This window comes from Passer montanus, unplaced genomic scaffold, assembly GCF_014805655.1.
Source record: "Passer montanus isolate IOZ18808 unplaced genomic scaffold, ASM1480565v1 scaffold63, whole genome shotgun sequence".
Classification (NCBI taxonomy): Eukaryota; Metazoa; Chordata; class Aves; order Passeriformes; family Passeridae; genus Passer; species Passer montanus.
Genome location: NW_024371371.1, coordinates 2,040,986 through 2,066,123, shown reverse-complemented (window position 1 = coordinate 2,066,123; position 25,138 = coordinate 2,040,986). Strand labels below are relative to the sequence as shown.

The window sequence follows — 25,138 nt, the reverse complement described above, 5'->3', positions numbered from 1 at the left end:
ATGTGACAGCCTTAGAATAAGCAGGATGACACAATGAACTAGATACTAAGTCTGGCATGAATCCTGAGGGAGAATTGGAAATAGAATATATGGGAATAAATAGTAACATTAAATAATTAGAATATAAATATGGTGGTTTTATATATATATATATATATATGTATATGTATATATAATTTTTAAAAAATCCAACAAACCAAACCACAAAATCCCCACAAAACCAACACAACAGCTAACACTTTTTTCCTCATCAGAAGAAACTGAAAAGGCAGCATCAGCTGCCATCAGTGTATCTTACATTATTATACTACAGATATTCTCAGTAAATATGTTACTTGGGCCATTTTGGCTTTCAAGATAAAATTGTTCATCTAATCTATAAAAAAAAAGACAGGACAAGCCTTGAAGTTTCTAGACCCAGTTATCAAACTGATCATCCATTGTGTTTCTTGTCAGGGAGATAAAATTCACATCAAACATTACTTTATTCCAAAGATTATCCAATTTAATCCTAAATTCTTAACTTTAATATGTTTCATACTTGGCAGTAAATAAATCCATCTCTACAAGCCTTTTTAATGCATCTGCAGAAAAGTTCCCAAGTATGGAATATCCTACAAAAGTGACCTTTGCTTAATGCTCAGAATGGGCAGAAATAGCTGCAGGACTTCAAAGAGTCCTACATCACATTGTTGTAAGGCTGGCCCTTGCCAATGTCACAGACCTCTGAGGAGCTTCTTGGCAGTCCCTGTACTGTACCTATTTCTGCACTTGCAAAGGACTGAGGTGTCAGACACTCTGTTTCTGGGATATTAATAACTGGTCTCGCATCAGCTTTTTCTTATTGTTTTCACAGCCCTGCTGGAGTTCTGCATGCTGAATTGCTTGTTGATCACACCTTGCTTTTCAGAAGAGGAGTGTAATCGTGTCCCAGTGACCTATTTCTAAATATGCAAAACAAGTTTCCCATAGCATCAGTGAACTCCAGATACCTGACAGGGTAGTAAAATGTTTACTGGCTTTCATTAAGACTGTTCTGTAACACTCACACGGAGTGCCAAGTGCAGATGAGTGTGCCAACATCTCAATCACACTGATAGACGCTCATCTATCACTACCCACCATGTTTCCACATGTCAAATATTCACACTTTGCCCTTATGTTCTCTGCCTTTTATCACTGACCTACATTTATTTGTAAATATTGCTAATCACCTGTTAGTTTGCAGCTTCTAGAAGAAAGGGGCTGTCACTGATTTGCCTGCTGGAGAAGTGCTCCCAAATACACAGTTCTGCATCTTGTGAGGTGATTGTCAGAGTGTGGCTGTTCCAGCAAGGCCTGGCAACTGGAAAGCTTTTGGAGGCTACAGGCAGCTGTTATAGTTCAAAATAGCCTGAAGACTGCTTTAAGTTCTATTTTAGGAGTACAAAACCTAGGCTTGGTGCTGAATTAAAGATCCCCTGTTCAGTGTCTCCAATTGTTTAGTTATGTCTAACCTTTTCAAAACAAGATAAATCATTAAATGAGGTTTCATTCGGGAGAGATCCAAGCACGTTCTTTCAAGAACAGGACTTGGAGTTATTGTGCTGTTTCCCACCAAGCAAAAATATGGTTGGTCCTACAGCTTTTAGGCAGTGCTTGGTTCTTCCCTGACCTACCTTTAAGGAAATCCATTGTCTTAATCAATATTCAAGTTGATGCATGACAGGAAGGGATGAGATCTTTCCACGAAAGAACTGCCAGAAAACTGACAGGGACATGGCTAAAATAATTAATGAATAATTAGATTTATGAAAATATAAAACAGGTTCAATACAAAATTATACAGGCAGAGCCTGGAACTGGCATTGATGCAGGTACTAGAGTATTTTTAGAAATAGCTAATCAATGGACAGTGCAGACTCAATATGGCAATGCCTCTGTGTGCCACACTGGTCTTTGTAAGTTGGAGATGACACTTTTGTCATGACAATGATTTTCAATGTGGCCTTTTTGATTTTTGACAATAAAAGCAGCAGTGTAGAAAATTATATATTTTGCTCAGAGGGAAGCAAGATCAGTAATTCAGCCTCTGCATGCTTCCACGGTAGTACCAAGATTTATGGATTTTCTATTCACAGATAAGGATTATTTTAATATAAAGTGAGCCTTGTGTGTTGAAAGTTTGATCCGTTTTCTCAGGAGATTTCCCAACTTAAGATTTTTGTCCTTTTCTAAGGTACAGATCTATGAACTGCTGCCTACCTGATACACACATCTGCATGTTGAAGTTTCTCAGGCATTGCTTTTCGTTGTTGCCTCTTCCACCTTCAGAACAGGACCTTTGCCCTGTTAAAAAGCCATCCTGAAGTCATAATCCTCAATGCAAATCTGTTTATTTCTAACAGACAAAATGTTCTGTGAGCCTCAGCTACCAACCCATAATATGCACTGTTTTCTCCATGTTGAATCTTCCAGCCAACACACCTTTAGTTTTACTCAATCTGTTTCTCATGCAGTACCATGACTCAATGATGGAAATGTCTGATGGCAGAGAAGTTCAATTTTATAATGTTTAATAACCCTTCCTTTGTTCTCCAGTTGCTTTCAAAATTTACAAGTGCTACCCACCAACCTCACAATAGCTGTGTTCTGCTGTTTTCTTTACAGAAACAGATGTGAGGAAGCAGTATGGAGCTCAAGAGAGGAAAGACCTTCATAAAATCCAGTGTGCAACATGAGAAAGTGCCACCAGTGCATGCAGCTCCTACCAACAAAGATGAGATGGGCAAGGATAAAAAGGCAGCTCTGGAGGGAAACCAAAGTGTGGCCGAAGTCCAGCTGGCATGTTTGGCCACACACAAGAATTACAGATTTTCTACCAGAGCAGCAAGGAGTGGAGCTGGTGGTCACAACCTGGAAAAATCATCTGGCTCCTCCTACAAGCTTGTAAGGAAGAGTAAAACCCATGAATGTGTTGCTGAGGCAGACAAAACAGAGAACTGCAGCCCCAGCAGCAGGGCTTGCGAGGAGGGTTTTGTTGGAAAGGGCAAGGGCCGGCTTGTAAATAGCATCAGCTTTTCAGGGATGTCCAGCTCCAGCAGTAAGAAGGAGTGTGTGGTCAGCCCCAGCCAGTCTGCCTGCAGCAGTCAGATGATTGATTACAGGAACTTTGTGCCACAGATGCCTTTTGTACCAGCTGTCGCAAAAACCATTCCCAGGAAGAGGATTTCCCTCAAGAGATCTAAGAAAGGGCTCAGAGATATATTTCATATAAGGAAAAACAAACCAGAGAGCCTCTCATTTCTGGTGGAGAAGGACAAGAACCTGTCCTCTCCAGGCTGCAAGAGTGAGTTGTCTGGACGTCTTGCAAAGTATCTTTTCAAAACTGGAGAAGCTTGTGCAGCTGATTGCTTGTCACAGGACTGCTCAGACAGTGAACTGCAGTCTGACTCCTCCTATGACTACTGCAATGCCCTGTGTGAAGATGTTGCCTCTCTGAAGAGCTTTGACTCCCTCACTGGCTGTGGGGAAATCTTTGCTGATGAGAGCTCTGCTCACCTGGAGCTGGAGAACAGCAAAGACCTTCTGTTGAGGCGAAGCAAGCACAAAGACAGCCCTGGCATGGGCTCCTTCCAAGGTGGGGTGGAGCAGCTGGCCTCTCCTGGCCAACATGAGACAGTGGAATTCGCAAAGTTTTGGGACAACATCAACAAATCAGTAAGGCTGCATCAGAGTGCTCTGTTTGAAAAGAAGTTACTGAAAATACCTGGTTCTGACACAGAAAAGGATAGAAGTCAGGCTGCTGTACTGGTCACAGACCCCCAAGTGTCACCTGATAAAGAAGGTGACAATTCCAAAGCCAGCTCCACAGAAACAGAAACACCAAAAAGTGAAAACCAGGAATCCACATCCACGAGTGATGAAGGCTACTATGATTCATTCTCTCCTGGACAAGATGATGAACTGAAGGAAGCTCAGACCCCTGGTGTCCCAGGTAGATTTCCAAGAGACAGCTACAGTGGAGATGCCCTTTATGAGCTCTTCTATGACCCAAATGAAGTCAAAGTAAACCCTGTTCTTGATGATGACTTGTGTGCCTCTGAAAGTGTTTCAGAGCAAGCCATTGAAATCCCTTTGTCCATTTACAGCTTTCATGTTGGAGCTGAGGAGAACATGGCTTCCCAACCAACTCTAGACATCATTAGCCAGGGTTTTTTCCACAGCACATGGAAAGGCAAGGAATGTTTGCTAAAGCTCTGTGATACTGAACTTTCCCTGACCATGGGGATAATAAACTGGCTACGAAAACACTCGGGACTCATCTCTTCCCCTGACTCTCTTCAGAGTCCTCAATCACAGCCAGAAAAATCTAATGAGTCATTGGTCCTGCCCAGTCACAGTCCAGAGCAGAAAGGGAGCACAGAAGCTCAGCAGGAGATACCAGGCAAGGGTGAGTCTAATACACTTAATGTATGTGTGCCTTTGGAGGAAAGCAAACACACAACCCAGACCTCTTCAGTAAACATTGCTGGAAGAGACCACAGCCTGGATTCCTGCCTGAACACATCTGATCTGGATTTCCAAGGAAGAGAAGGGAGTCACCACAAGGATTTACCTACAGTGCCTGGGACTGTGGAAACCACCAGATCATCAAGTTATGCACCACAATCACAGGCTAACAGAGACAACCTGCAGACATCTTCAGTGGAGAAGGTAGCCATTTCCCTGGGATGTGAGACATATGGAGATAAAAATCCACTCCCAGAAAAGCTGAACAGAGAGAGTGGCTCCCAGAGCTCTGAAAATCCTTCATTAGATGATAATCACGAAGTAGAATCATGTTACTCCTACAAGACAGCTGCAACCTCACTCCGAGATCCCCTTGAGAGGGAAGACAAAAATAAATCAGTGTATCACTCCCTCTCTATTTCCTGTGACAAACCACTGCAGCCTCTAACCCTCACTAACAATCACTTCCAGAGCTACGTGAGCCCCACACCAACAGAAAGCAGCACTAATATAGTGCAGCTCTTAGAGCACTGTGTAACCCAGGTGGCATCATTAAAAATCAGCTATGAAAACCAGCACCTGGAAGACAAATACATCGGAAATGAAATGAACAGTATCATTCATAAGATGTCTCAGTACAAAAACAAGTTATTGTTACACAATGAATGCAGCTGCCTCGCTCAAATTCCAGAATACCCCAGTATTCCTAGCACAAACCAATACAACTATGACACAAGTTTCCAGTCTAGCAGTCTTTATAACTTAAAGCAGAATGGGGAGCAAATTTGCTCTGAAGATCAGAAAAGTAGAGCAAAAATCCTAGATGAGATTACTCAAAGCAAGATCAATTTTGAATATGCCCAGCTGAATAATCAAGCACTCTCCTATTTAAAGGACTTTGGTCTCAGTCCAAGTGATTCTGGCCCTGAGACATCTCTTAGCAGACCAACATTTTTACCTCTCTTTAACTCTGTCTGCCCAGACATAGCTGGTACCTTCTCCCAGGGCTCACACAGCACGGTTGTCTGTCTGTCTGACCCACTGCAGCCTGAGGAGGCCAAGCAGTGCAGCCCAGGGCCCTGGAACTGTGGAGAGAGCTCCTGCCATGGCCTGGCTGCAGGGACTGCTCTGTCCCCTCTCCTAGAGGCAGTAGCCCTGGATACAGCCGTGACAGCCAGGAACCACCAGTGACACACCTGCATGGAGAAGGTGAGTGCTTAGGGGTAGGGTGAAATGAAATGTGAAACAATTCAATCTGTTCCCTTTTCACAGAGGGGCATTTAACAGCAGAGGAGGCAGAGGGATTCAAGGTCTGTAATTTATGCAGGGGGTCACATGAGAAACCAGGGATCTGCAGTGTGAATTCATAGTACAGATGTGCCCTGTCCTGCAGATGCACACATGTGGTCTGCTGTCAAGCACAAAGGAAAGGCCACAGTGCTGTGCTTGTTCTTCTAAGAGTACGCAAAAGGATGGTCCTCCTTCTTCCAAACATGAAGTGTTTCCTCAGAAGGTGCAGATTGTCTCTGGACAAACTGTGCCTTGGCAGAGCAAGAGCTGAAGCCAAGGCATTCTCCATGTGCAGAGCTTGACAAGCTTCTCAAGAGAGGGATTACAGGTGTGTGCTACACCTCAAGCATTTGAAAATCCTTCAGCCACACTCACATAGCCTAGGGAGAGCCAGAATCTACCCTGCAAGTGGGGTAAGAAACACCTTTGCTGCAAATCGGAATCAGGTGATGGAGCAAGGAGCGATTGTGCTGGTTCAGGTTTGCCTGTCACACGGGGCTTTAGGCCAGAGCAGGCACTCTCTGTACAGAGTTCTAACTCTGTGCCAGCTGAGAAATCCTCTGGCCTGAAGCTGCTGAGAGGAATTTGTTGTAGAAATATGAAATTTGGGTAAATTCTCTGTCATGTGCGCTGCCAAGTCTGATGGATTGGCTGGACTCTGCCCAGCCTTGGCCTCTGAGAAGGCCCCTTTGGAGGTGGTGGAAAACAAAGAGGAGACAAGGGTCAGGACAAAGAATTAAGGAACAGCTCACTGTTGAACAGAAGGATACAGGGAACATAACATTTCTTTGGCTCTTGCTGCTCACAGCAGTGTGACTGCTTTCTGGTCATCTCTAAAGGCTTCCCAAGCAGCACAAATGAAAAAGGACAGTGTTTCTCTCTGTGTGGGACAAGAACACTCTTCAATTTTCATGTCTGGGTAGATTCAGCCACCCGCTTTTCTATTTACATCACTGTGAAAATGACCTTGCCCACTAACAAATCTCCCATTGCAGACAGGGATATTTTTCAGGGGTCTGCATGAAGCTAAGGGCCAGACTGTCAATCTTCCATACCCTTAAAAAACACATTGTATAGTTATAATCTGTTCATCAGTAAATTAGGTCTTTCTCAAATGAATGATGTGGTCTTGGGTTTTTTTCCATTTTTGTTGTAAACAATGTTGCATTTGTCATGGTTCTGCAGATTAGCAACTCACTTTCTTGTGTCACCAGAATATTTAGCAGAACTTGCCATCCAAGGACACACCATAGTCCTTAGAACTATCATCATCTATATCATCACGATATCATCTCTTTTAGATATTTCTGAAATTATAAACTGAGTACACATGAGGCAAGGTTTGTGCTTACAGCTAGTATATGCATGGAACCAGGACTAGGCACAGCTGCTTGGGGTTAGGAGAACAGATCAATGTATGCATTGGCCTGATATTTTTATTTTGCTGTGAATATTAATCCACAGGGTACTGCTAGGAATATCGCTGCCTTTGCAGGCTAGGAATGGAAAGGAATTCTAATTTTGAGAAGTGGAATGACAGAAAGAGAGAAGGGAGCTGTGTGACTGTCAGGAGTGGAAGCAGACTTTACACTGAGCAAGACATAACACAAGTAGACATTCCTGGACCTGAGGCACATTCTTTGCATTGTATCAAGTGGCAGCTGCTGTGTGCCACCACGTGCCAGCACTGATAATACCTGCCATGGCAGGAATGTGACCAGGTCACGCTTTCACCTGAGTCCCAGAGAAAAGACAATTCAAGCTTTTTTTCCAAGAGGGAACTGCTGATTTTTGATAAAGGTTTCTCAAACAGTAAAATGAGTGAAATTTTAGAATATGGATGGGATTTACATATTCATAAAGTGGCTTTGAGGACTGGGCTCAGTTTAAGGAATCACTTAACAGCAAGGTTGCTGTTTTTTACAATTTTTTACAGAAAAAGAATTTAGACAATTGTTAAAATGTCATTTAAAAGAACTGGCTGTGGGGACAGATACAAACACTGGTGTGTGACTGAGTTTTCCTGCCCGATATTTTCTTGCCTGCCCACATAAACAGATGGCCTACAGGTTTGCCGGAAATTTTCAGTCTTTGTGAAGATGACTCAGGAGCTTTGCCTCAGTCATGGGGATGGTAGAGCAGGAGAGGCAGTGTACAAACATGGTGTCACCTCTGAATCCATGGAGACAGACAGCCCTGAGAAACACTCCTACGCTGGACATGACTGTGCAAACTGCGAGAGCTCAGACACAAAGAGTGCTCAAAATGCCACACCTAGAAGCTGGGAGACAAGTGACAGATCCAGGAGTTGCTCCTGCTTTGTCCCTCAGGACAAATGCAGCCCCTGATCCTGCCATGGACTCTCAGGTCTGACCTGGAGGAAGTGGGAAGAAGATCACCTTTCTTGCCATTTGTCACAGGGCAGAGGAAAAGCCCTTATCAAAAGCCATTAAAATCTCCAGGTTTTGTCAGCCCATCTCAACATATTCCAGGAGCCAGAGTAACAAACAAGCCCAATCTCTCTGCTCCAAAAGGTGTGCAGGATTCTCCTGGGCTATGCCTGGTCTCTTGGGATTTGCTACCCTGATGAGCACAGACACAGGACTGTGCTGAAGAATGGCACAAGAAATGTCTGTCACAGCTCCTCTTCCATTTCTCCCTTCCCTGGCCTTTTAGAGAGAAATCTGCAAATGCCTTGTATCTGAGCTCACCAGGAACCCCAGGCTTCTTCACATGGGAATATGGAAGGCTTATGTAGAAAGTGAGAATTACAGATAAAAAAATGCAATGAAAAGTATAATTGTCATTCTTCAGGATCTAAAGATTAGGACTTAACAGTGTACACAGTCCAACCCCTGAATACAGAGAGGATTCCTAGATCCGTACATTCATGGATCATAGAAAATAAGCTGCAGAAATTTGTGATTTTCAACCATGTGTTTTTCATAAGGAAACTTCATTTTCAGAAAGGAAGCACAGTTCTCAAGCAGTGCATTGGGAGGTCTTTTCCTGACTCTTAAAACCCCTGGAAGTGACCAAACAAACATTGGATGTCATAGCAATTGAACATGCAGAACAAAACACTCTGCAAACAGCAGCATTTCAGACCACTGAGCCATTTCTACCACTTAATGGGGTTTGAGCTGCATCTTCCATTAACTGGTAGATGTGACAGAGCAACAAAACCTCTTGTGCCCCCAACAATATGTGCTCACTTCATTCAAATGCTGAACTGCCACATTATGCACCAGTTGAAGATTTTGGATGTGTTTCAGTGATAGCCCTGAAAAGAGTGCATTGCAATAAGCTTGCCCTCAGGTCAGAAAAAAATACATAACTGTCAATCAAACAGGGATTGCTACAATAGATGGGGGAGATGTAGATAAAAGAAGACAGTATTGTATATGTGATTGCTGTTATCAAGGAACTGAGATTCAGAAGCAGATAAAATACAGCCTAGGCACTGCAAAGTGACAGAGGATTGTGTATCTGATCCTCATCAGCTGAAGGGCTACTCACAGTCTAGGCAATTCCTGTAATGCTTTTTATTCTCTTCTGCTTCAGCTTCACTCCCTCTCTCTTGAATAAAGTTGTATTTCTCCCAGGCCAATAATTTCTCTATCTGATAGGCATAGAGAAGGCAGACTGCAATATTTGATTTTGATAAAAAGGAAAAGCAGAATGAAGTCTCATCTGAGTATAGTTAGTTTTCTGCTCAAGTAGGTTATTATTTCTCAAAATGGTCAGGTGAAATGGTCACCTTAAAACCTCTGTGCACACAGCAGGAAAAGTGTATGGTAGCTTTTGAAGTCTGGTGTAAGAAATCCTCCTATTTCCCTGCTCCTTCCATGGCATAATAAAGGCATGGTCTCCCAAGCTGCACATGATGAAATGTAACAAGACTACAGCACAGAGACAGCCAGCACATTTTCTGCACTGGAAATGCCTCTGGCTCTGAAATACACACCTGTGTAAAGTCAGTTACCCAGAGAATGTTGCAGTGGGTACTGAAATCTCATCTGACAGCCCACTGGCCACGCACACACACTCCTGATCAGACAAATGCATCACAAGGTACAAACGCTGTGTTTGTCACACGTGGTACCATGCAAGCAAAGAGCAGGGAGACAGAGGTGACAGGTCACTGCCTCTGCTAATACATTTGAATCTTAGTCACCATGTGCCCAGATACTTGGGCTAAATGCTAAATTAAACGATTTTCTCCTTCATTAAATGCTGTTGCTTCTGGACTTGGCTCTGTCTCACTGCACTGTCTTCATGGTACTTTGTCATCAATGCTCATTCTACCCAAAATCAGAATTCTGTCAGGGGGAAGAAATGTTCTTGTGTACTTGCTAAAGGAGGGTTTTTCCACACAGTTATCAGCACAGATAATCTCTGAAATGCCAGATGCACTATAATGTGTTTCATTTTAAAACTGAAGAAATTGATTTGCTGCTTTACCCGCTATTGCAGCAGGATGGTTTCCATGGATACAGTCTTATAGGGACTCTATTTTCCCCCTGTTGACAACAGTGCAGAAAGCTAAATTCTCATCTTCACTGCACCAGCATGAATTTGAAGCTAGGGCAATGATTCCCAGATTTAACCCTGAGAGCAGAAGTTGGCTCCCAGGCCCCTTCAGCCTTGAATTTGAGATTTCCAAGGGGATAGCAATGGAGGGAAAAAAGGAAAAGAACAGCAGCATGGTCTGAGAGACAGGACATAATGAAACACACAGTGCCTCTGTATGAGAAATGGGGAGAAGTCAAAACAGAATGCAAACACATTAACTGCTCATTCAGAGGCTTAGTGTCTTGTCTGACATTGAAGTGTAAAAATATAAGCCAGATTTGGGCTACAGAAGTTCAGCTATAGAATTATGGAATTGGGCCCTTTTTGTTTAAATGAATCAATTGTTACCATTCTAAAGAAAACCTACTTCACTTCAGTCAGGAAGGCATAAGAGTGGGAAGAAGGGGAAAGTGAGAGCCTTGTATCCAGAGCAGACTGCTTCTTTCATACAGGAGAGAATCTGGCCCCCTCTGGAACACAGTCACAGAGAAACTCAATGAAAAGGAGATCCTCACCTTGAGAATGGCTGTAAGAGTCTGATGGCATTTATAGTCACAAGCCAGGAAGTAAAAAAAGAGTAGGACAAAGAGCCTGGAAACCTCAGCTTTTTGGATCTCAAGTGCAAAATATTTCATTCCATTTCCTCCATCAGAAAATGCAGAGGGACAGAAAGAGAGGCCTCCAGAAAACTCTGCATTCTACCTCTGCCAGTGGGCTGCAGTATGTGTTTGGAAAAGGAGTGTCAGAAATGTCAAATGGAGAATTTGCAAACCTGTAATAATCAATCTCCTATCTTCTGGCAACCAGCACTGTCTGAGCTAGACCTTGGCTCCTCCTGGGTTTCTGGGTTTAATGCTCCCTTTTCCAAATGCTCTTAAGCATTGGAACTTCAAAGCCTTTTAATTTCTGTTATGAACCTTTCATAGTTTAATGTCTTTAAGGCACCTCTTACTATCTCGTGCCTTTTGTGCCATACTTATCAGTTTTGCTTTGCAAAACTTAAAAAATATTCCTTTTGAATGTTCTCTGTTTCTGACATCTATTTGTTCCTAAAACAGGCACTGTCCCTTCTATGGTCTAGCAATACTGGGGAGATTACAGACTTTTTGTGATTCAGGGCAGAGGCCATTCCTCAGTACTTAAGTCTGGGGTCTCTGTAAATTAAGACAGAGTTCAGAGAAATGGAGAGCATAGAATTCCCCAGCATCAATAGATTTTCTGTATTTTTCTAAAAAAAAAAAACTAAAAAAACCCACCAAAGAACCCAAACCCAACCCCAAAACAACAACAAGAAAACCTAAAACCTTAAACCCAAAAATATAATTTTAAATTTGGCTAAATTAAGAGCAAAAAAATTGACTGTCCAGTGAAAGGTATAAAATATCATTGCTATGAGCACTGGAGCACTGGGAGCCTGCACTGTTTTAATGAAGTGCCCAAATTGAACACAGTTCCCCATCAGGTCTCATGGAAGGCTGTCCTGTTTTAAGCAAACTCTCCTACTGGTCAGCTCTTCCAGGAAGACTGGACTGTGTACATCTGGTGTGGAAAGTTTCTTCTGTCGCTCAAATCGTGGGGACTGCATCTCTTTTACATTTGAAGGTGAGAAAGATATTCACAGATCTTGGACAGAAATAGAGCTCAGGAGAGGGAGACACAAAAAAGTGCTCCATGTTGGCATTTTTCTGTGGAGTAAGGCAATATTCTGAGCTTCTCTCTACCTGCATGTGGCAGATCTGCTCAGGAAAAGCTTAAAAGATCTTGTGGCACTTACTAATAGAGTCAGCCAGGGATCACAACTGCACAAATGACACCAAGATACTAGAGCCAGCAATTTCTCTCTTCCCACAATCAGCTATCCTCCACCTTGGGGTGATTATATTGTCCAAGGGGAGACTGTCAGTCTGGAGGTACAGATACAGGAAAGATTACTGGAGAACCATAAAAAGGAAGGTCCTCTTTGTCCTGTGGAGAACAAAGAAGGGGTTTTTCTCCATCTCCTCTTCACTAGTCTCCTCCAACTGCAATACTTTCCTTTCCAAATCGATTTCTTTCCTTCCATGACAACTTCAATCCATTTCTTATCCTTCCATGACAACTTTCCATTTACCTTGCTCCAGATAGGCTCAACTCTTCCCTATCGCATGCTTTAAATTCCTTCTGGCCCCTCTTGGAGACTGAACCTACTTCAAAACTCTTTTCCCTTTCCCATATGCCTGTGAGCGAAGCTGACAATTTCTGGCAGCTCATTACCCCTACCAGACAATTCTCCCCACCTTCAAGAGCCTGGAAACCCCTTTTCAGGCAAATCCTGCAAATGCCAGCTGAGCTCTGCTTAACCCCCAGAACTTGGGTTGGGTGCTTTGCTCACACTGCACTGGTGCAGACACTCACTGAAGGACATGGGAGGATCACAACCTATGGCCAGGCAGGATTAAGGAATTTTGACAGCCCCCAACCCCTTTGTTATGTTTCTCCACCTCACAGCCAACAGAGGGGAAAAAAAAATCAAATCAAGGTGGCTTTGGGTCTGTGATACACAGCCAGGGAGCTGCAGAGAAATCAATGGCAAGAGAAATTTTATCTGACTTCAGTCAGATGGAGAGGGACCCTGATTTGCAGCAGGAGACATGAGGCACAAGAGTGCATCAGAAATTTTCACAGCTCCAGCTTTTCAAAGAGATTGTGCCCTCTACTTTCAGCTGCAATTTTAGGAAAAATCTGATTGGATGTTAGCCTTAATTAACCCTAGTGCATTTGCATTTCTGAAATAAGGGAAGGTTGTATTTTGCTCAAGCATCAAATGGGGCTTCTCAGCAGCAGAGGAAAAGGAGCAGCCCTTCCATCTGTGTACTTTAAATAGAGGATGCTGCAATTTATGGCTCATGGAGAAATAAAAGCTCCATTTCCTTCCTTAGCCATTCTGTCTTCTCCTGAACATACAGACAAGTAGGGTTTCACACTGAAAAAAGCACTAAATAGACTGTTGCTATAGCAACCAACTCCCTGAAACCCATTTATAATTAAGATAGTGGTCTAACCACCCAAAAGACACATCCTGCAAAACGCCCAGGTTTGCTGCTTCCCAAAAAACAACTGTGTGTTTTTACAGGGTGTACATCTGATCAGGGCAAGGTTGATTAGTGGGATTGCAAGAGTGGTTATTTGTTTGGAAGTAGTTTGCTACTGAGATAGCAAAAGGATGCCAGGAAACAGCAGGGTTGCAATGCAAGGCACTTTTTTTGGGCTAGATTTCCTAAAGCTTCAATCAATAATAAGATAGTACTTGAATAATCCCAGCTCTCAAAAGTACTCTCAACTATAATCTGTTAAATTTTTGAATAATACTTATAAATTTTAAAATGCCCTCAGCTTTTTTTTTTTTTCCAAAATTCAAAAGCTGTCTTACATTAAAATCATACATTATAACTAATTAATAATTTTTCTGCTGGAAAAAGGAATGTCAGTTTTCCCATTAGTGTTTATTAAAGGTGATGAGAGCTAAACTGTATGATTGAATGCAATCCTTGAAAAATAAATTGAGAATGGATGAGGTTATTTTAAAAATGGCATTTGTTGCTGAGGGTCGTATAATGTGAATGATAGAAACATGAAAGTTTTATGAGATTTTATAGATACAAATATATGAACAGACACTTAAAAGGAAGATTTCTCTCCATTACTCCCTTGACATCTGAACTTCACATTTTATATTGTTAAAGATGAATAAACTGTACCCCCCAGTCTCTCTCGAAACTGTAATGCCCTTGACCCACAGTGGTTCAATAAAATATCCATCCACCTATGCAAACATAAACTGCTGGGGCAGCTTACTGTTTCTAAAGAAAGACTAGTGTCTCTTGCAACATGTTGCAAACTTACTCAGTTAAAAGGCTATTAAGGTCTTAAGTATTAAAAAATAATCCAAATAGAAAGCAGGCTTTGAAAAGAAGTCCAGAGCCCAGGCAACTTTCATTTAACTGAAATGAAATAAAATTAAGCCTAAATATTGAATGTTGATACTTTACTCCCATTCTCCTACTTTTTGTTTGTTTTCCTGAAGAAATGTCTTTTTCTCTCTCTGTTTCCCCAATTATTTAATCAGTCATGGTTTAAAACCAGTACTAACTTCAGAACCATGAACTGGCAAATCACTGCTATGCAGTGTACTTTCAAAAATTCTGGATTTCATGGTCAGAAAAGAAAGGTTTCAGCTTTTCTAATGCCCTTCCAATAAAAGATTTTTCTTTCTAGGTTGGTTCTACCCCTTATTAGTCACCACAGTCTGCCACACCATTCCCATCCTGCTGCTCCTCTCTGTGCCTTAACTGTGTTTTAGGGAAGCTGTATTTTTGTAAGGCCAAATCCTGTACCTCATTTTTAGCCTAACAACCAGTAAACACAATTAGCAATTTTTATTGATTGAAACTGATAGGGTACTGCTTTCAGTTCCTGTGGGATTTTGTCAGAAATCAATTTCACTTATTGCCATCACGTACATGCTCATGTGAGCCACACTGTGTTCTATTTCCCAGATCAGCAAAGAAGCATTCTTCTCTGAAATGTGACCTGTGTCAGGAGGTGTACTGTTTCCCTTGATTTGATAAAGAGAAAATGAAAAAATCTCTAACTGCATTAACTATTATTAGATACTATTATTGCCTTAATCCTGAGTAGCAAAGTGACCCCAGATGTGTTTTGGATTCTCTACAGACAGACAATTGAATTTCCAAGTTGCCCACACAGACAAAACACCAAACAAACCCCAAAAACAACAAATAAACAAACCCCACAACCCTAAAAACAACCCACATCCCAGTTCCTCTATTTCTTTATCTAATGGTATACCTTACACTCTATCAAAAGGAATAGAAAATGAGGCAACTCGAATGAATGTACATAAATCTTCTGGCTGAACATAGGCTATAATTACAAATTTTCATCTAGGAAACACAAAAATCTTTATGCTGAAAATCATCAGTGAATAATAAATCATTACATTTAGCCATTTGATACACTTCAACCCTTGGAGATAAATACTTGTAAGGTACAACCAGACTCCAGTAGAATTGCACTGTAAAAGTAGCTACTTTTTAAAAGTACTTTTCTAAAAGTGCCTAATGCCCCCCAGAACAGGCTTGGGGATTAAGGGCAGGAGAGAACCAGAACAGCACAGCTGGGTTTCTCCCCACCTGTGCTGAGCACCAGGCAAGCCAGCAGAGAGAAAACAGCAAAGGGAGGACACAGACCCTGCAAGCCAGCACCCCTTGGCTTGGGCAGCATGCACACTGTACACCAGCTGGCCCTTTTGGCAAACCAGGTGGCCAAGGACTGAATTTGGAAATGGAGAGGTGGCCAGACCTGTGCTGAGCTGCTGTTACTGTAGCTGAGCTAAGGCAGGAAGTTAAAGGAAGGTTACAACCCATGTAACCTTAAAAAAGGCATTGAAGATTTTTGTGAAGCACTGGTACCTGGGAAAACTACCAGTGAAACAATGGCAACAATCTTAGCAGCACAATTTGGCTACAGGCACTTCTTTGGTTAGACTTCTCAAGGTCACATACCTCTTTACTGCATATGTCCAGGACACACACAGAGTGCATAAGACAGTTGGTCCTCCTCAGCCAACAAAACATCTGGGTTTGGGTTCTATAGATTTCTTCAAGTGTTGACCGCTCTCCATAATTTGGGCTTTTCAGTGGGCTGGGAACACCTGGATAGTGAAAAAACCAAAGAAAATATGGGCATTTGTCAGAGCACTGCAATAGGACCAAACATGTTTTGCATGGAAGAGCTTCCATGTGGCCTGGCCTGCTACAGAAGCTGAGAACCACAGGCCAAAGTTCTGGGAGAGAAGAACTCCAGACACAGCACATTCCCACGATTTGCATGGTGAAGCACCTTGGCCAGCCCTGTGTGTGCCGTCTGCTTAATCCTCACTCCACGGATCACGGAGCACGAGCTGTCACTGCACATCCACCAGCCCTCTCTGACTCCATGCAGGATTTGCTGGGAACCATTGTTCCCTGCAGAGCACAGGCCCTGCACTGTCCTTTCACATTCCCTGGTCACAATCTGCTTCAGTGCCCAGCCATGCCATTGCTGTCCATTCTGGGCTGCCTGTGGCATGGACTGGGCACGGGCTCTGGCCCAGCAATCCCAGTGCTCCAAGCACCCCAATTGTTTCATCACTGGGGCCAGTTCTATTAATAACTGCACTGTTAGCCACTGGCATTTCTGATGGGATGCTCCATGCCTTAAAAGAGGGAGTGCTGCACGTAGCTTCCAATTAGCTGGGAAATGTTTTCTGGTTCTTTGCCTAGAAGGACAGAGACAACAGTAGCATTGTTTGCAATGAACTGCCACCTCCTAATGTTGAGTTGCAAGAATTAGTGGGTTACTAAACTACCACTGACCTTCTTTTATTATTTTTCTTACTTACTCATGAAGGCTTTGAAAAACATTATTAAAAAGTTATTGAAAATTAACAGAAATTGGGAGAGAATGTATTTAGAATAGATGAGTTTATTTGCATCTTTATGGTACCAAACTATTGTTAAGTTAAAAAAGGGACAAGAATCCTAAATATGTTTTAGACTGACTTCCTGCTCTGTAACAAACTTGTTCAGAAAAAACAGTCTTTTAAAAAATCTGCCTTTAGGCAGTTATAGACCCTGAGCATCCTCCATCAGGGTATGATGCCAAATTTTCTTCCTTCTATTCATCAGACTCAATCTCTTCACAATCCTGTGCTATGCCCTGTTTATTCCTCATTTTCAGCTTTCTTAGCCCTGGTTCCTTTCTGCAGGAAGAGATGCGGACCTTTCCTGCCCCCAGGAAAGAGGCTGCAGAGAGAGCAGTTTGTTGTCCACCTCCCTCTGTCTTTGCTTGTGTGTTGTTTGGACACTAAACCACAAGACTTCAGGAAGGTCTTCCAGGAAGAGACTTACAGATCATCTGCTGCTGCTGCATCTGCTCTCCTCTTTTCTGTGTCTCTGCCTTGAAACAGTGTCTCACCTTCAACCAGACCAGAGGCATTGTTGTCTCAATTCTGATTTTATTTAATCAGCTCAAGAAATCTATAGAAAGTATTCTGTTACTGAATGAGAATGTCATATGGCAATCATCCACAGCACAGGGATCAATAAACTTCCCCTAGCAGCAATTTCTCACTCAGTGCATCACGCAGCAATCCTCTGGGTGCTATAACTGAAGGCACAAAAATTTAAAGTGAGCACAATACAGTGAGGAATAATAGCCCAGTACCAACCACTTCATAGGTGGAAAAAAATTCCTACCATGTAGGCAGCCTTCTCTAGCACCCAGGAAGAAAAACCTTACCTCAGTTAAGAGCTAGCTGTTAATAAGTGACACAAATACTGAAAACCTTTTTTACTGTGCTTTCTGACAGGGGATTCATGACTTTTTAGAGGAACTAGTTACTTAGTCTACAGCAACACAAATATCAAAAGCGGCATAATCAACTGAAAAATCTACTAAGTTATTGACACACAGAACATTTGTGGTTTTGAGGCATACCTGAAAAATACATCTCAGTGAGAATAAAAAAATGTGTCTTCATCCAAAAAAACAGAAAAGTCCATCCCTGTAACTTTAATTATTTTCTTCACATTTCAACTTGTGCAGTTCCAATATCACAGTATAGAAAAAATAATGGGTAAAGTCCCATTATTAGAATAATTTGCCAATATTTCAGGAGTGCTTTCAAATTTCCCTTTCATTAATTGGCAGAACTAGTACTTCCCCAGGTTTAACTGAGAAGTCCATTGTGTTTTTATTAGGCAGTGGTATGATTTCTGATTCTTTAGGAAAATTCAGCTCTACTTTCCTGTGACCACTGTTTGATCTCTCTTCTTGAAAGTTTGAACATTTAAAATTGTTATTGGCAGTAGGCTAATCTCCCTTCTACTGAACCTTGCTGAAGATCAATCTAATGTTAGGAAAAAGCATAAACCAATCAATGCTGTCTAACAACAGATCTGATTTTGCCTAAAGGTCAGGATCTTCTCAAGATGGGAAGGGGTCAGTGGTGGGACTGATTTCTGGTTTGCACTCCACTGTCAAATGTGGCAACTCTGAACCACTTTATAACTTGGAATTATTTCTTAACTGCATTTCTGTGAACATAAATACTCAAAAGTATGAAGCACACTGCATGTAGTCCACTGATTTCTTGAAGTTGTCTGTGTTTTATGCCATGGGAGCTAACTAAAACCAAAATCTTTGTGTTTTTATCACAGTTCCAAGTTTGGAAAACATCTATCATATCAATGAGATTTGTTTCAAAGAATAGCAAAGTATGAAGACTTAGATTCAATTTGTAGAAAAAACCCAAAACCAAACAACCAGAAATTACAAGATTCTGGAATTTCTTCCCAGTAATTCACAAGGCTGAACTCACATGTTCCATAGTTCAAGAATACTTCTGAGTAATTATGTATTCATGGATGAGAGAGGAAGAGAGAGGAAGAGAGAGGAAGAGAGGAAGAGAGAGGAAGAGAGAGAGAGTTATGATCAGACAGATGTGATAGAAATAGACTCCTGTCAGGGAGTTGTGGAGAGCAAGAAGGTCCCCCTGCATGTGTGATAGAAATAGACTCCTGTCAGGGAGTTGTGGAGAGTAAGAAGGTCCCCCTGCACCTCCTTTTCTCCTGACTGAGCCCCTTCAGCCACTCCTTATCAGATTTGTGCTCCAGCCCCTTCACCAGCTCTGGTCCCTTCTCTGGACTGGCTCCAGCCCCTTAATGTCTTTCTTGTTGTGAGAGGTCCAAAACTGAACCCAGGACTGGAAGTTCCTTGGCAGTGCCCAGCACAGAGGGACAATCACTGCCCTGGTCCTGCTGCCACACTATTTCTGACATATGAAGGAATTGCAATAAGCTACCTAATGGGGAACTGAAGTGTGATATGGTACCTCCTTCTCTTCGTCTCCAAGTTTTTTAGAAATTTTAGCCATAAAATACAGAAAACTTACTCCTGCTTACTGTGTCCTTTTAACCTCTTAAGTGACTTTCTGAAGAGGATGCAAATGGGAACTTGAAATAAGACACATGATTGAGTTATGATGTCTAAGTAGCCTCTTTTCATCTTTTAAATAAAACAGGGTGGTTGCATACTCATAGATTGGCTTTTACACTGTAGGGGCCTTTTAGCTGATTCATCTGCAGGAATGCAAATGCTTACTAAACACAAATTATAACTGTGTAAGTACTCTGCTTTATCAACTAGAGTTCCCTTCCCCAGAAGGTCAGGAGCAAGAAGAATGCCATATTCAGCTGATTGTGTTGTAACTGGGCACTCTTGGACTTAATTTCCCAGATACTGCAACCCATTCTATATTCACATCATTTAATGGACATGCAAGTTTACAATACAACGTGTCCTAATTTTTGGACATGGGGGGAAGGGCTACAAAACAGCCTGTGCTGGGTTATGACATGAAAACAGGTCAGTGATTCAATATTTTCTTACAAAGCACTGGGTGAGCAACATTAACTGGCGGTAAAGGTGATAGTAAGTGACAGGACAGATTCTTAGGATTGATTAAGGACCATAAATATGCTGGATCCTCTCTTCAAAGGCTGTCAGTGTGGCAAGGGAATACTTGGGTGGCTAGGAAAAAGCATTCAGCAGTATAATCAAAATCTGGCAACATCTCTTCACACATTCATACTGGCCAATTTCCAGTTGGCAGAGCAACTCTATAGGGTCTGAAACAAGAGAGCACAGAGAAGCCTGCACTGATGACTGAAAAAGAGGAATGCAAAGATGACACAGAAATACTGTCTTCTCCATTCCTTGCAGTGCTGGGCATAGTTCAAATGCTACTGAAGAAAACTCAGCTGCACTTGTGCTCCTATCTTTTAATTTCCCTCTGCTTTCAGAGCAGAACCAGTAACCCCAGTAGCACCTTGCATGTTCTTCATCTTTGTCCAAGCAGGTCTGCCTGGATCCAAGATCTGTTGCTCCAATACCAGACTCCTGGTAATAACAGTTGGCAAAAAGACCTGCCAGAATTCCCACAGAAATGGTGTGTTTAATGTTTAGCATTAGGAGAAAGCTTATGGTGTCCCAAGAGGAGTATGTTACACCATGGAAGGGTTTGCAGAATAACTAACCTAAAATGATGTTTTCACCTGGCAGAAAAGCAAAGGATGGCTTAAGTTCTGTGGCACTCAGGACTACCATAGTGTGGAAGAGACACTAATTTCTCTTCAAGGGGAAGGGAAATGAGCTCATCTCTTGGCACAAAATCTGCCCCACTGTTCACAGCCCCTGTGATCTGTTGTACCCCATCACTGGCAATGCAAACAATTAAATCTGGCAGGAACCTAGAGGTTACAAAACTCAAAGGAAGTAATTTGGGCATTTGCACTTTTCCTACCCTGAGGTGTTTACCAAGGCACATCCTAGATGACTCACTGCTTTTCCTTCTTTTTTTTTTTTTTTCTTTAAGAGGCTGCTATTGCATAAAACCCACAAAGCCATACAGGCAGTTCTAAATAATAGCATTATAAAACTTACAGAACCTACTACAGCCCAGGACAATTGGTGTATTTATGTCATGAACACTGCTAAACATAGCACAGGAAGACTTCCTTTTCCCTTCCTCGCCACCCCACGCATGGCTGACAGCTGCGTTTGTCAGATTCACAGCCTCACAGTTAAAAAAAGAAGTTAACTTCCAAAATTAAATCACCTCCTTCAGCAATGTGAAGAGAGTCACTTATACTAGTTAAGATGTAATTTATATGCATCTCTCTTGTTATGTGTATGACATATACTGAACCTAAAAGCAGGTTTTGAAAATAGATCTTTTTAAGATATACTAAAAGTGAGAAATTCCTAGAATATTTGCCTTTTTATTCTGTCAGAGGCAACTGAGTTTCTTTACCAATGAAAAACCTGATCTGTTGCTGGAGTTTGACTAACAATATCAAAAAAGGGGCAAAAATACAATGCCAATAGTTTAGAATCGTGCAAAACTGTCTTTTAAAAAAACACCCTACCAAAATGGATCCATTATAAACTGCAAGCTTAAAGCACTCAAAGACTTTAGCACCCTCAGTGCTTTTTCTTATAGACCTTATCAGACCATGAAGACTAAAATTTACAGTCTTGTGTGCCTAAATTTAGCTTTTAAAAGCAGATCCAAAATGCTGACTCAGCTTATATATTTCAGCTCTACATATTCCATCGGGTCAGACTATTGGGCCATAAAACAGGGAAATTCTGATTACATGAAATAAAAGAAATTGAGGATTAGACAAAATCATCCTGCTATGAGCTAACTGCAGGCAACAAGGAGGGCATTAAGTAGATCAGCTCATCAATAATGGAATATGGAGACTTGCAGCACTAAGTAGGTCAGTGGTACGTGTTTCTGGTTTACTCTTGAATAGTCACTCAGTAGCCTGCTCACAGTGAACTCCCACTGCCTTCCTTCTCTTCTTGCCAGGCAGTCTTCAGCATCACAAAATTCACCAAATCCTCCCATCCCTGCAGAGAACTCATGGTCTGAAAATGTGTGGGGATTGGAGCTGGGTGTTGAGGCTGTCATCCAGGGATGTTGCCTTGAAAGATGCATTGTAATTGTTTATTCTCTGGCAGCTAGGGGTTTGTAAGGAAACTGCAGTGTGTGGCTGCTAACAGGTACAATTCCACATAAGTCCAGTCCTGACTTCTGTATTTAATAGAATGGCTCCCATCAACAGATGTTGCAGACTCTCACAAGTCCATGGGATTTTTTCAGAGATTTGAGTGGGTTCTAAATCAGTGCCTAAACCATAACATGACTAAACCATAACATTTTGTGGTATTTATATGGAGCAATACTGATTGCTGTGTTACTTTTGGTTCTTTGGCTAATAAAATAGAAGAAGAATGGAGATGCATTATTTTGAAAGTTCTACTTTTCCTTAGAAGCTATAATCAATCATTTTTCATTATTTCAGTTAAAGGAAATTTGCTCTTTCTTCCTCTTTTTGAAATTGTAGCCACAAAATGTAAGTAGAAAACTGCCCAGTCAGCCTACCTGATACTTGCTGAGTCTGTGCTGAAATTATTTCAAAGCTGACAGAAGAGGAGCTGTCCAGTTCAAAGCCAACATCATTCAGCCCTGCAGGAGGATAGCACAAGTGGAAATGGAGAAGAAACTGTCTATTCAAAATTGTAGGCAACCATGACATCTAATACCTCCTTACAGAAATTGACTGACTTAAGAAATCTGCAGCAGAATCCTTGCTGGCCACAGCAATAACCAGCCAGGAGAGCCAAAAGCTGTGTAGAAAGCCAACCAGATTACTAATCCCTGAAAAGATTTAATGGACAATGTTTTTACTGTCACCAAACTAAATAAGAAAAACAAAACCAAACACAATTATTATTTCTCTAGGACTGCATCGATGGTGACAGCTCAGTGTGGCATACCACGTATAGGAAAACTGAGGGATTCAATAACATAATAATTCTAAATTGCAGGCATTAGTCAGTCTGGCAATTTCAGCTGTTAAATAACACTTCTTATTTGGGTTAGCATGGGCACCAGCTAATACAGGACACATTAATTGTTCTCTATTCATAAGTTTCACTGAGAGTATCATAAAAAAGTCTATTCCTATCTCCTAAACTCTACAAAACATTCCTTATTACTTCTGCTAAATCAAAACATTTATTTGAAAATTAATCTAAAATTAATAAATATTCTAGAACATAAAAATTTTAAGTCTAACGTATTTGTCACCCCAGGGTGCTTTTCATTTGTTCTCCTCACTGTTCTTAACTGAACAAGTAATTTATGTGAGTAATGAAAATAATCTTATTGAGCAGCTTTTAATCTATTATTCAATAGCTAAAAGGAAAGTAAAAGTCACCCCTTGTATCAATAATTCAGCCTTGGTGCTAATGCAGCCATTCAGCTGCCCCCCTCACAAGGGCCTCATGCATTTTTAATTTGTTGGCTCTTTGTTAGGAGGTCAAAGATGTGACTTGTGGTTAGAAACACAGTTATCAGGTGAGGGAGGGTCAACTGAAGAAAATATTCCTATTGCAAGGGAAACAAATTAAACTGGCAGGAGCATAAAGGCAAAATGCACAGTGAGATCCTCAGTGCCTGACTTTGCTGAGGACCAAAGAGCTAAAGGCCAGCTGCCAAGGCTGCCCTGGCTGGTAAAGAACTGAGACCTCTCAGCAGTGCCCGGGGCGCTGAACAAACTTCAGCCAGGTTGGTCTGATGGGGTCACAAAGGATGTGCCTCAATTCAGCCTCTCCTCAGGTACTGTTTGTTCCCCTACCTGGATCCAAATCCACGTGCTGGGACAGGCACTTTCTCCAGAGAACCACGGACAGAGGTCAAGGGTCTGATGACAGCAGTATTTCCCTCAGAGCCAAATTTTTAGCAGTTTGGATGGTGCTATAATTTGGATACCTGCCAAAAGCATCAACCCTGGGCTGCCTGGACCAGATCTCACCACCTAATGAATCCACCTGATCTCTTTAGCTTTACTTCCACTGAGGCATTTTTGGAGACTTGCTCTTTAAACACCATAACAGTTTAGAAAGCCCTGGGGCACGGATGGCTTTCCTTGGTCTACCTTTCTTGTCATGTGTGAATCAAGCACCTGCAAGAAAAAGAACTTGGTTCACAAGGCTTTTTTGTCTGCTAATAAATCCCTCTGAGAGTGTAATTTTCTCTAATAATACGGTTGCCTTCTTTGGAAAAGATTAGCATGTCAAGGAGTCTCTTGGGGAGGATTCTACAACCTCTGAGCACAGGCAGGCACTATCTCCTCTCAAGGGTGGCACAGAAAACTCCTGAACTGATACTAGAGACAGACGAACTTTTAGACCTCTGCCAAGAAGAGGTACAGGTGACTCTGGCACCAAGCAGCTGCTGGTATCTTTGCATGCCTTCCCATTCTGTCAGACTGAGGGCTTCTGGTACAAATTGAACCCTGCTCATGTGTTTCTGGAATAAAGTACTCCTTCCCCAGTATGAGAAGCTGTCCCAGTCAAAGTTACTCCTCTGCTAAAGGGTCAACAAGTCAGCTGATCTTCTGTACTGGAAATGGTTCCATTTTATTTTTACATCTTTAGGTTTAAACTCTGCATGACCCAGCATGTTTTAGGGCAGAAAGAGTAAGGGATTTGCCTTATTTCATCATGGCTCAAAATGAAGCCAATAAATTTTTATGTAATATTTGGCAATTCTCTCTAGCTCTATTTATTGCTGTCCAGCCTTCTTCAGTAAGAGGAAGTGATATTAATTTGTTACTGAGAGTGGAAGCATTCATTTTACATCTGGAATTGTTCCAGATGGAAGTCTTGCTCCCCTGTGTGTCACATCAGTGCTTCATGTAGATTTCCATTCCAGTGGAGCTTACCAAATCTTATACAGACCTATATAATGGCTGTTTATGACCAAAACACACAATTAGCCTTATAAATACATTAAGAAGTAAAAGTGAGGAGAATTTTGTAAGCTCTAGCACCAAGTTGACCATAGAAAACCTTCAGGCAAAAGTCAATTGCAATTTCAGTTTTTCAGGAGCAAAGAATAAAGATCATGTAACCATTTCTGTTGCTGCCATGACCACATGTTCCAGACCTGAATGTCTGATTTCCTACCCTTTACTGTCCTTCTCCTCACACGTTAAATGCTGTATAAATCAGGATCAAGTTTTGGGGCTGTACTCCAAAGGGCTAGAAATGATGTCTAGAAATGACAATGCGAAACAAACACCCACAAATAGATACAGACAGA

General features: G+C 41.8%; 1 protein-coding gene across 2 annotated transcripts in view; it reads left to right on the top strand.

Moving 5' to 3' along the window:
* The window catches only part of AMER3 (APC membrane recruitment protein 3), a 41,257-nt gene that overhangs the window by 4,247 nt on the left and 11,872 nt on the right, over positions 1-25,138 (top strand). For both annotated transcript variants that reach the window (XM_039728068.1, XM_039728069.1), the window contains exon 2: positions 2,650-5,700. In XM_039728068.1, the coding sequence (XP_039584002.1) occupies positions 2,671-5,682 (3,012 nt within the window). In that variant the 5' untranslated portion in view covers positions 2,650-2,670 and the 3' untranslated portion in view covers positions 5,683-5,700. The remainder of the gene's footprint in view (positions 1-2,649; positions 5,701-25,138) is intronic.